This window comes from Bos taurus, chromosome 6 (genome assembly GCF_002263795.3).
Source record: "Bos taurus isolate L1 Dominette 01449 registration number 42190680 breed Hereford chromosome 6, ARS-UCD2.0, whole genome shotgun sequence".
Taxonomy (NCBI): domain Eukaryota; kingdom Metazoa; phylum Chordata; class Mammalia; order Artiodactyla; family Bovidae; genus Bos; species Bos taurus.
In genome coordinates this window covers 17,221,976-17,234,504 of record NC_037333.1, presented here as the reverse complement: position 1 = coordinate 17,234,504, position 12,529 = coordinate 17,221,976, and the positions used below count along the sequence as shown (strand labels likewise).

General features: G+C 46.5%; 1 protein-coding gene across 1 annotated transcript in view; it reads left to right on the top strand.

Annotated features, from left to right (window-relative positions):
• The window catches only part of HADH (hydroxyacyl-CoA dehydrogenase), a 43,434-nt gene that overhangs the window by 17,704 nt on the left and 13,201 nt on the right, over positions 1–12,529 (top strand). The window contains 3 exon segments of the mRNA NM_001046334.1: positions 3,656–3,784; positions 5,998–6,155; positions 10,959–11,085. Coding sequence (NP_001039799.1) covers positions 3,656–3,784; positions 5,998–6,155; positions 10,959–11,085 — 414 coding nt within the window.

The following is a 12,529-nucleotide window of genomic DNA, read 5'->3' as shown; positions in this document are numbered from 1 at the left end:
GGAAGTTACCCTCAAGATGTTGCCAACCTTGTGTCTCTTGGGTATGTCTGCAAACAAATGATTCTAAGGGAAGTTCTTTAGGTTGGATTGGGTTGCTGTCTACAGGTGGGTAGAATGAAAATACTGCTTTCATTGAAATTGCTTGAAGTTGTGCTGAAATGGTAGTTTATTGCTATGCAACCAAGAACTTCATCATAAAATGGATAATGTTTCGAGAATTGTATCTTTTTCACCTATATTTTCTCCATTCAGTCTTAATTGTATCCCCTTTGGGTGGGGTGGTGGTGGTGTAGTTTGTTTGGCCATGCCGTGCAAGCTTGTGAGATCTTAGTTCCCTGACCAGGCTTTGAACAAAGGCCATGGCCGTGAAATCTGCCCAGAGTCCTAACTGCTAGACTTCCAGGAAGTTCCCCACTAGCCATGTCTACTTTGGGTTTAAACTAGAATATCTTTTTCTGCCCATGGAATAGCAATACTGTAAGATTTCCTTTGTATTTTATTGAAGCTTTATGAGTAAACCAAGATAAGGAAAGCTGAAGTAGAAAGTGTTTAAAGGGATAACCATTTAGAGTATACAATTATTGCTTTCTCAGTTCAGTTCAGTCGCTGAGTCGTGTCCGACTCTTTGTGACCCCATGAATCGCAGCATGCCAGGCCTCCCTGTCCATCACCATCTCCTGGAGTTCATTCAAACTCACGTCCATCGAGTTGGTGATGCCACCCAGCCATCTCATCCTCTGTCGTCCCCTTCTCCTCCTGCCCCCAATCCCTCCCAGCATAAGAGTCTTTTCCAATGAGTCAGCTCTTCGCATGAGGTGGCCAAAGTACTGGAGTTTCAGCTATAGTATCATTCCTTCCAAAGAATACCCAGGGCTGATCTCCTTTAGAATGGACTGGTTGGATCTCCTTGCAGTCCAAGGGACTCTCAAGAGTCTTCTCCAACACCACAGTTCAAAAGCATCAATTCTTTGGCACTCAGGTTTCTTCATAGTCCAACTCTCGCATCCATATATGACCACTGGAAAAACCATAGCCTTGACTAGATGAACCTTTGTTGGCAAAGTAATGTCTCTGCTTTTCAATATGCTATCTAGGTTGGTCATAACTTTTCTTCCAAGGAGTAAGTGTCTTTTAATTTCATGGCTGCAGTCACCATCTGCAGTGATTTTGGAGCCCCAAAAGATAAAGTCTGACACTGTTTCCACTGTTTCCCCATCTATTTCCCATGAAGTGCTGGGACCAGATGCCATGATCTTTGTTTTCTGAATGTTGAGTTTTAAGCCAGCTTTTTCACTCTCCTTTCACTTTCATCAAGAGGCTTTTTAGTTCCTCTTCACTTTCTGCCGTAAGGGTGGTATCATCTGCATATCTGAGGTTATTGATATTTCTCCCAGCAATCTTGATTCCCGCTTGTGCTTCTTCCGGCCCAGCGTTTCTCATGACGTACTCTGCATATAAGTTAAGTAAGCAGGGTGACAATATACAGCTTTGACGTACTCCTTTTCCTATTTGGAACCAGTCTGTTGTTCCATGTCCAGTTCTAACTGTTGCTTCCTGACCTACATACAGGTTTCTCAAGAGGCAGGTCAGGTAGTCTGGTATTCCCATCTCTTTCAGAATTTTCCAGAAATACTAGTCTAGGCATTTTAAAGATCCCACAATTGTAGAAAATGTTCGAGGCAATTGAGTTAGGGAAAACAGTTAAGCTAAGTTCCTACAAGAGCAGCCTCTTTAAAGACTGATGAGGCACTGTGCGCTGAGGGACGTTTTGCAGAGTGAGATGTGATCAGTGGTGCATTGGGAAGGTCTGTCTGCTACCTTTCTGACACTTGGCCCCCGATATGGGAAAGTAAACAGACATTTTGCACACACAGTAACTTTGACATGGATCATTTGACGTGCACTTCGTTCTTCCAGAACATTGCCTAGAGGGCTTTGATTTAATAGCTGAGTTTGGCTGGTGTCTGCATACTGTATCATCTCCAGTGTGCCCATGCAGACGCGGGATGAAGAAAAGCAAGGACTGAATTGCCCAGTGTCTCCTTATGGGCGGGAGTGGGGGTGGGGGAGCTGGGGGTGTTTATCAGAGGACTTTGGATAAGTCCTCATTTAGGCTGAAAATACTTCTTGGCCATGGATTTTCCCAGTTGAATTTTAGTGTTCTTGTAAGTCTGTCTTGCTTCACTTGAATTTTTGAGGGTTGCTTCATCTCTTGGATTGGTTCTGTTTGCAGTTTTTTAAAAAAGTAATTTTAAGGGGATGGCATCATAACTTATCTGCAGCATAACCAAAGATGCCCTGTGACTGTCACAGTCACACACGATTACAGTAACTCTGCAAGTGGCTTTCTAGGGAGATGGCATGATCCCCCCTACCTCGCTGGCTCCGCTCCACCTCCTTAAGGCTAATGCCTTATTCCTTGGCAGAATGGCATCTTCCAGGTGTACTCCTTTTGGGTACAGAAGGTGTACCCAGCCTTCTGAGACCTGATTCCTGACAGAGTTCTTCACCATGTGGCTTTTATTTTCTTTGACGTCTGACATACGGAGCTTTGTATTGTTGAGTGTTTTTTTTTTTTTCCTCCCGTATTTTCTCATTGGGATTTTAAAGTTTCAAAACAAAAGGACACTGCTTTAACTTTGTCTTTTTATTTCTTTGGCCACTCGCTGCAGCTTCTGAGATCTTAGTTCCCAAACCTGGGATCGAACATGTGCCTCCTGCAGTGGAAGCACAGAGTCCTAGCCGCTGAATCACCAGCGAAGTACCTCTGCTGTCTTTCTGTGTCTCTGTTGCCTTCAGCTTCTTCGCTTGTTCCAAAAGTGCTTGAATCTTCCTCCCCAAACCCCTGAGGGGAAAAAATGCTGAGTGATGCTGGAAGTGGAAGTGAGGGAAAGTGTATTGGGACTGGGCAGGGAGGAATCTGAGGAATCCTGTTTGGCCTATTCAAAGGATGAGCTAGGCAGAGGTTAAGAGGAGGGTGAAAATCACTTGTGTTTTTCCAGAGGGTCCGCCACACAGAGGAGCGGAGACAAAAACGGAAGGTCCCCGAGCCAGCACCTCTGCTTGCCCCGTGCTGGACAGAGTTCCCCACCGGTGGCCATCATACCTCCCTTCAGCTCACTAGAGATGCAGAGCCAAGAGTTTTTACTGGGGCTGGTCTCACAGGCACCCTCTGCCTGGCCAGTGCCAGAATTTCAGACTCTGGGAAGGAAAGCAGGTGTGAGTGTGTGCCTAAACTGTGCAGACATGAACCCTCTCCACATGTCCCTTTCCAGACACCAGTTGTGTAACTGTGGGCTCATCTCTTGATCTTCTTGTAAGGTTATTTTGAGAACTGTCATCCATGTTAAGGACTTAAAGCAGTGCCTGAGGAGAAGTGTGTGTTTAATTTCTGTTGGCTTATTGTTATGTTTATGTGGTATTTTGAGTAGAATAGTGCTGGAGTTCATGTAGAATATGCAACTCTACTGGGTTTTATTTGTTTGTTTGGCGCTGAGCGGCTTGCAGGATCTTAGTTCCCCAACTAGGAACTGAACCCAGGCCCTAGCTGTGAGAGTGCCAAGTCCTGACCACTGGACTGCAGAGAATTCCTGTCTACTAATTTTTTTTAATTTTTATTTTTTCTTGCTTTTTTTTGGTTTTTGTTTTGTTCTAGGTTGCTGCAGCAACTGGCCACACAGTAGTGTTGGTGGACCAAACAGAGGACATCCTGGAAAAATCTAGAAAGGGAATTGAGGAAAGTCTTCGGAAAGTGGCCAAGAAGAAGTTTGCAGAAAACCCCAAGGTGATTTCTTGTCATCATTATCTTCAAGACCAGTTCTCTGACCACTTCACATTTGTGAGAGGGTTCTGGCCTTTGTTTGCTTTTTAAATGTTTGAATTGAAACTTGAGGCCAATAAAACAGGCCTAACTTTAGGCCAGCATAATAACATAATCATTAAATATTCCACGGGGACTGATAACAGAACAGGAGACGTAAATAGCCATATTGTTGGTTCTTTTCACCTTTTGGCTATTGTGAATAGTGCCCTAGTGACCATGAGTGTACTGTCTGTCCAGGCTCCTCTTTTCAGTTCTTTCACGTATATGCCTAGCAGTGCAATCACTGGGTCATACAGCAATCCTAGGTTTAGCTTTTTGGGGAACTGCCAAACTGTCATCCTCAATGGCTGGACCATTTTACATTCCTACAAGTAATGTACAAGGAGGTTCCAATTTCTCCACGTCATGGCCTACAATTATTATTGTTATTTTTGTAACAGCCATCATAGGAGGTATAAAGTGGTATCTCATTGTGATTTGGGTTTGCATCTTCTTAAAATCTAGTCATCTTTTAAAAATCAGAGGAGCAGGGGAGGAGATCATTTTATGTTCTCCCTAAAGAAATCTGAGCAGTATGTATCACAGCAGGTTAAGCTCTCCTTCACATGTCCTCACTGGTCGTGATAGAGAGGAGCATGTTATGACGAGGGTCTGGTCAGGCGGGATTTGAAGAGGGCCAAGGGGAAGCAAGGACAGAGTGCGCGGATCCAGATGACCTGCACTTTTTACCCCGCACACTTCTGCCAGTTGTCCCTCTTTGGGCCGAGGCTCTGGGCCCCACCCTGGGGGTAAGAAGGTGGCATCCGTTCTCAAGGTGCTTCGCTCCTGACTGCCACTCCTCAGGAGTCTGGTCTCCTGGTGTTTCCCGCCTCTGCCAGGCACATGCCTGAAGGGTCAGCTTCCGCTTACTGAGTTGACATAAACTGTATTCACCTAGCTCTCCGCTGATAAGGATAGTCGCCACTGGCTACAGGTGGCTGTTGAGCACTTTAACTGTGGCTAGTCCAAACCAAGGTGCATTGTAAGATAGACATCAGATTTCAAAGACTGAGTAGAAAAAGAACACAAGACATCTCTATATTGATTACATGTTGAAATGATAGTAGCTTAGATATCTTAGGGTTAAATAAAATTAATTTTACCTGTTTTCACGTGTTAAAATGCAGCTGATAGAAATTTAAAATCAGCTACCATCTTGCATTACATTTCTATTGATCAGCTCTGATAGTTTCTTTTTAACTTTTTATCTTAAATTGTAATATAGCCGATTAACAATGTTGTGATAGTTTGTGATGGGCAGCGAAGGGACTCAGCCACACATACACATGTGTCTACTTTCCCCTCAACTGCCCTCCCACCCAGGCTGCCACATACCATTGGAACAGCTCTGAGAATTATTTATTCTTTGATGATCTTGGATGCCTTTTCTGGACCGTTTTGAATCCTCATGGGCAAATTATATCTTGAAGTAAAATAGCAGCTAATAACGGGACCACTTGTCTCTGCCTTGATTGAGATCTATTTGTGGAAACCTGGAGGTACAAATGAGGAAAAGACAGGACTGTACGCTCTTCTAGGGCAGAGGCTGTATCTGGCCTGTGCTCTTGAACTACCAGTTGCCGGCACATGATGGGTGACTGTTGGTTGGTAAACAACTGCTCAGTCTGGCAGCTCTTCCCTGCCTCCTGCTAGAGGGGAATAGTCAGCACCACCTCTCAGACTCACAGATGGGGCTGAGAGCCACTTTTACCCTTTTCTGGAAGACAGATCACAGGCTTCCAAGAAGTCTGTACTGTCATGGAACAGTACATGGCTGTCTGTTGACACAGAGCAGATAGAACAGGCCAACACCGACGCTGTGAACAAACAGCTTAGTAACCTGAGCAGAGCCGGCTAAGAGTTTGAAAGGTTATGGCTGGCACACGACAGTGTGCTGACCAGCACTTGGGATCGTTCACAGGCTGATTCTTGCCCTAGGGTCCAGAAGCACATTGAGATGCCATCTACCCTAAGAAGAGACGTAGAGAGTTTATTTCTCGGGATTCCAGGGCGCGTTCAGGTTGTCTGGGGTGTCCTGCCCTGTCCTCGCCCTCCCGCTTGCCCCCTCTGTGGCACATTGACCATTTTCCAGCGAACCCAGTGACCATTCTCTTCTGCTTCCCCCATGGCATTAGGGCGCTGATGAGTTTGTGGCGAAGACCCTGAGCAGCATATCGACCAGCACGGATGCAGCATCTGTGGTCCACAGCACAGACTTGGTGGTGGAGGCCATTGTAGAGAATCTGCAGATGAAGAACGAGCTGTTCAAGAGGCTGGACAAGTTTGCCGCCGAGTACGTGATGTCTGGGAGACCTCGTTGGTGCTGGGGGCTCCCTTCCTGGTGCTTGGGCTTTCCTCCTGGGAAGGAGTCTCCTGACACTAAGACTTCTTTTTATTACTCTACAGCTGTTTCCAGAAGAGCCAACACTGTTTCCTTTGTTCTCCATCCTCCACCCCCAGTTTGCTTCCTGAGGTGTGGGCTGTCCTGAATCTGATCCTTGTCCCCAGAGGAGGGTAGAGTTTTTCCCTCGTGAATTGGAGGGTCCATCCAGGGACAGGTCTTGGTCTCTCGCAGCGTCTGTGTCATGGCCCCTCCCAGGCCAGAGGGTGGAGGCACTCCGTCACGTCCCTAGATGTCTGCTGAGCAACCTCAGGGCAATTTGGTGTGTCCCCTCTTTTGGATGAAACCAACAGAATAATGTAATTGAAGGGAATGCTTTCTGTTTCCATGGTTTTCCAGGGTCCTCCTGCTTTGAGCCTTCTGTGGGTTAAGTCAAAACAATTGGGGTCCTTTAAGGAGCACGGAGTTGTTACCCAGCTTCCTGGCGAAGGGTGGGCGAGGAGAGCTAGTGTCGTGCAGGTCAGACGCAGGGCCCCTGGCTCAGGACTGTCTGTGCGGCATCAGCGAGCCATGCACATGTGCAGCTCTAGTTCTGCCTGTGACTCCTGGTGGTGTTGGCTCCTGACATGTTCATTCATGCTCATCTTGTGGGTTGCTTGGCCATGCGCCACCCGTCTTGATTGGGACTCAAGTCAGATTAAGATTATATGACAACAGTAATTCTTAGGCAGTCACCAACGAGCAGTGGCTAAAGAGAGACACTTGCATGCTGGCCTGCTGGCCTGACGGCCCTTAGGGCAGTGTGGCCTGGTGACCCTGACAAAGAGGAGAGGCCTGTCTTTCTGTCCCCCGTGTGTCACTCAGCTGATCAGCATGCTTACGTACTTTACAGGCTTCCCTGGTGGCTCAGAGGGTAAAGTGTCCACCTGCAATGCAGGAGACCTGGGTTCGATCCCTGGGTTGGGAAGATCCCCTGGAGAAGGAAATGGCAACCGACTCCAGTACCCTTGCCTGGAAAATTCCACAGATGGAGGAGCCTGGTAGGACTACAGTCCATGGGGTCGCAAAGAGTCACACATGACTGAGCAGCTTCACTTCTCTTAGGGGCTGTAGCACCATGTGACAGAAACCAGACTGTCTTGGTTAGGGGTGTTGGCTAAAAAGGTTTTTTTCTTTAAGGAGAAGCCCCTTTGCCTGGCCTTTAAATCAGCCAACTTGGAAGTTGTTGAGAAAGGTCACTGTTCTCGTGCCTTAAAAGTGAAGTGCTATTTATGTAGGAGAGTGTTATGCCCCTGTTTTCCTCTAAGAGTTTTATTGTATCTCGCCTTACATTTAGGTCTGTATTCCATTTTTAGTTTATTTTTGCATACAGCATTCTAATTTTATTCTTTTACATGTAGCTATCCGGTTTTCCCAGCACCACTTACTGAAGAGACTGTCTTTTCTCCACTGTATATTTTTGCTTCCTCTGTCATAGATTAAATGACCATAGGTGCGTAGGTTTATCTCTGGGCTTTCTGTTCTATTCTGTTGATCTATAAATCACAGCAAGATCATTTTCGATCCACCTCCTAGAGTAATGAAAATAAAAACAAAAATAAACGGGACCTAATTAAATGTAAAACGTTTTGCATTGCAAAGGAAAGTATGAACAAAATGAAAAGACAACCCTCAGAATGAGGAAAAAGTACTTCCATAAGATGTTATCGTGTCCGACCCTTTGTGACCCCATGGACTGCAGCCCACCGGGCTCTGCTATGTCCATGAGATTTTCCAGGCAAGGATCCTGGAGTGGGTTGCCATTTCCTTCTCCAGGGGATTTTCCCGATCCTGGTATCAAACTCAGATCTGCATTGCAGGCAGATTCTTTACTGTCTGAGCCATCAGGGAAGCCCTATGAAATGTTGACCGTCCAAAGTATACAGACAACTCAAGAAGTAAGTAAGTGTTAGTCGCTCAGTCATGCCCGACTCTTTGTGACCCCATGGACTGCAGCCCACCAGGCTCCTGCTCTGTCCATGAGATTTTCCAGGCAAGGATACTGGAGTAGGTTGCCATTTCCTTCTCCAGGGGATCTTCCTGACCCAGGGATCGAACCCAGGTCTCCTATACTGCAGGCAGATTCTTTACCGACTGAGCTACAAGGGAAGACAACTCATGAAGCCCAATATCAAAAAGCCATTCAACCCAATCAGAAAATAAGCAAAAGATCTGAATAGATGTTTCTCAGAAAAGGATACAGATGGCCAAAGGCACATGAAAAGCTGCTCAGCATCACTAATTATTAGAGAAATGCCAATTAAAACTAAGTGAGGTATCACCAGTCAGAATGGCCATCATCAAAAAATCTGCACAGTCAGTGCTGGAGAGAGTGTGGAGAAAAGGGAACCCTCTTGCACCATTCTAGGAATGTAAACAGGTACAGCCACTATGGAGAACAGTACGCATGCTCGGTCCCTTCAGTCATGTCTGACTCTGCGACCCCATGGACTGTAGCCCACCAAGCTCCTCTGTCCATGGGATTCTCCCAGCAAGCATGCTGGAGTGTGTTGCCATTTCCTCCTCCAGGAGATCATCCCAACTCAGGAATTGAACCCCCATCTCCTGTTTATCCTGCATTGGCAAGAGGATTCTAGAACAGTTTGGAGGTTCCTTAAATAACTAAAAATAGAGCTACCATATGATCCAGCAATTCCACTCCTGGGCATATATCCGGAGAAAACCATAATTCAAAAGATACATGCACCTCAGTGTTCATTGCAGCACTATTTACAATGGCCAAGATATGGAAGCAACCTAAATACCCATTGACAGAGGAAAGATAAGGAAGATGTGGTACATAGATACAGTGAATCCTACTCATGAAATGGGTCAGTGTTTTTCTATCAGTGTTTTTAAGTTGAAGTATACCAGCTCAGTGGTAAAGAATCTGCCTGCATTGCAGAAGACCCGGGTTTGATTCCTGGGTTGGGAAGATCCCCTGGAAGAGGGCATGGCAACACACTCTAGTATTCTTGCCAGGAGAATGCCCGTGGACAGAGGAGCCTGGCGGGCCGCAGTCCGTAGGGTCGCACAGTCGGATATGACTGAAGCAACTAAGCAGCAGCAGCACAGTTAGTTTACAGTGTTTGACTTCTGCCGTGCAGCTCGGTGACTCAGTTATACACGCATTCTCCTCCATTATGGTTTATCGTAGGGTGCTGAATAGAGCTCTCTGTGCTGCACTGTAGCACCGTGCAGTTTACCATCCTCTCTGTAGCATCTCACATCTCTAATCCCACCCTCCCATCCTGTCCCTCTCCCAGACCCTGCCCCTTGACAACCCCTGGGCTGCTCTCTGTCCATGATTCTGTTAGTTTCCTAGCTTGGTTCGTTTGTGTCACAGTCTAGGTTCCACATGGAAGTGGTACCATGTGATACTTGTCTTTCTCTGACTGACTGGCTCAGTATGAAGATCTGTAGGTCCATCCATGTTGCTGCAGATGGCGTGATTTTCTCCTTTTTTGTGGCTGAGTAGTATTCCATCACGCGGCTACACCAGTGTACACCACCAGCCCAGCAGCTGCTTCCGCAACCTCACTCTTCTCTGCTCTTCCCACATTACTGGTTTCTTCTCCCTTCCCTTCTCTCCTCCCACTCGCTCCTGATTTCAGACAGATTAGAGTACTGCCTTTTGGGCACGCGGGAACACCCTAACCTGGTCGTAAGGGATCACCGCCCTTCCTGTGCTGTGGCCAAGCCCTTGTGGTTGCTGTTATTAGTAGAGTTAGTGTATTTATCCACAAGGTGGTGCTGTGGGAAAGCTGATCAGTGTTGCCCATCTCTGAAGACTTGCCTGTCATGCCTTTGGCACCCCACTTGACTGAGGTCTTTAAAACTCAATTTGGTTGAAATCGGCATGGAGTTTTTTAAATTAATAATTTAATATTTTATATACACAAAAGAAGATGCTACTGCTTCTTAAGGAGATTTTATAATAAGAATAGGGCTTCCCTGGTGGCTCAGACGGTAAAAATTCTTCCTGTAATTCAGGAGACCTGGATTTGATCCCTGGGTTGGGAAGATCCCCTGGAGAAGGAAATGGTTGGAGTGGAAACCCACTCCATTATTCTTGCCTGGAGAATCCCATGGACAGAGGACCCTGGTGGGCTGCATTCTGCAGGGCTGCAAAGAGTTGGACACGACTGAGTGACTGACACTTTCACTGCAATTAGAACTCGTTGAGCCGTGTTTATCATGTGTATACACGTATCCTTCCTTCCTCAAACCTACCAGTGTAGCCTTAAAACTTCTTTTGGGCCATGTTGGCTTCCTTCTGTTTTCATTTCAATTCCCAATCAGTGGGGAAGTAAAGCTTTTCATTTGAGGGGAGATGATTTTAGTTCATGTTGGATGTTTCTCACGGAGGATTCGGGTGTTTCTTCACAGTTTTCGTTTATTCTGAGGGTCTGTGGTGCTTCCTGTCTTTCCTCAGCGCTTGTTCACTCGCAGTTTCATCTTGTGACTGCTGTTTTTGCCTCCTTGTGTTCTTCACGAACCATATAAACTAAATAATGCAAGTAGCCAGTAGAAACTTTGTTGCCGAAAATTAAGGAAGGATTAGCAAAGACTAAGCAGACTTTTGGAGCAGGTAACTAGAATTTAAATGAAGCAGGTCACTTGATTTCAGCCTAATGTTAATGAAGTTGTGTCTTTTCCCTGACTGCTTCCAAAGATGGGACTCATTCCAACACCCCAATGTCTTTCTCTCCACAGACACACAATCTTTGCCAGCAACACTTCCTCTTTGCAGATCACAAGCCTAGCCAATTCCACCACCAGACAGGACCGATTCGCCGGGCTCCATTTCTTCAACCCAGTGCCTTTGATGAAGCTTGTGGAGGTCAGTGTGGTCTGCTTGAGTGCTTGCTCTGCCCGCTCTCAGCCCTGCTTCTGAGTGGGGATTGCACTCCACCGGGAATTGTAGTGGGAAGTTGGCAGGTTGGTTGTGCTTGTGCTTGGGTTTCTCTAGCCAGTCTCCTTTCAGAGCCAAAGGAAGAAACAGCACCTCATATCTAGGAAGGCCCCTGGGCTTTATTTCTCTGCAGACCTCTCTTTTGACCAGTGGTGTCCAGGAGGGCTGTTACCTGTGTGGAATATCACTTATTGTTTATGCCATAGCTGATGAGCAGTGCAGAGAGAAGCATCAGATTGGGAAGGTGGTACTGAAGATCACTGGCCTGATGAGCCCACGTAGGGGAGAACCACACGTTCGTGTTGTCTTGTCCAGGCTGGATGAGGAATTTTATTAGAAGCCTGGTTTCCTCCCAGAGCCTCTGTATTACACTGTCCACTGTTGCTGGGTCACACTGGTGTCAGCTCCGGTGACGGGGCCTTTGTACTGTCCCCACAGAGGCGCAGCTCCTCTGTGTTGTGACCACAGCTATGAAGCAGCTCCTCAGAGCCTCGAACCTCCTGACCTCGGCCCCAGGAGGCGGAGGGAAGTGGCCGGGAGGGCTGTTGGGCTGCTGCTGCCACTTGCTTGCTCGAGACTCAGGTACAAGGGAGGTGGAGTCACAGTAGATAATTTGCACTGAAACGCTGCAGCTTGCCTTTTATAGAGGGGCTAATTACAGAGTCCAAGGAGCAGCTTCTATTAAAACAGCATTTGTACTGAGCTTGAGGAGTTATTGCCGTGCGAAGTGTGGGGGCTGTGGACCCGGGCAGACCTGCAGAGACTAGCCGGGGCTCCCTGGGGGAGAGTGGAGATGTGGTCTCCCACTGCTGCCTGCTCCAGGCCCGCTTCCCTCCGGCGTCCCCTTGTTTCCGCCACCTCCTGATGCTCAGCCCCTCCCCTCTATAAGTATTAGCATCTAGTTTAAGGATGACTAAATTTCCCTACAGTTTTCTTTCAGGGACTACTCTGAACCATCCTATGATAGGAATTCTCTCTTCCACTAACATTGCTTCTTGGCTTCTAATTTACTGCCAATCTCTAAGGCTGTTTTTGAAGAAGTTGAGGAACGAAAGGGGCACAGGGAATAGAAGAAAGCGTTTTTCCTAATGCAGGAAAGAGCAAGGAAGTGAAATGAAATTTTCCACGTTTTCGGTTACTATGTCATGTACGTACGTGTTTTGAAGATAAAGACATATTCCAACTCTAATAATGTTTTCAACTGCATTTACCTGATAGTGTCCATTTGTGTCTTTGGAAATATGGTACATTGATTATTAATAGTTAATGTTTGACAAATGTTAACATTTTCTAGAAAATGTTTTCTAAAAGTGCTCTCTTTATGCAACTTTTATTTTTTAACTTGAGCATTCGAGTGTATGTCCCTGGTGGT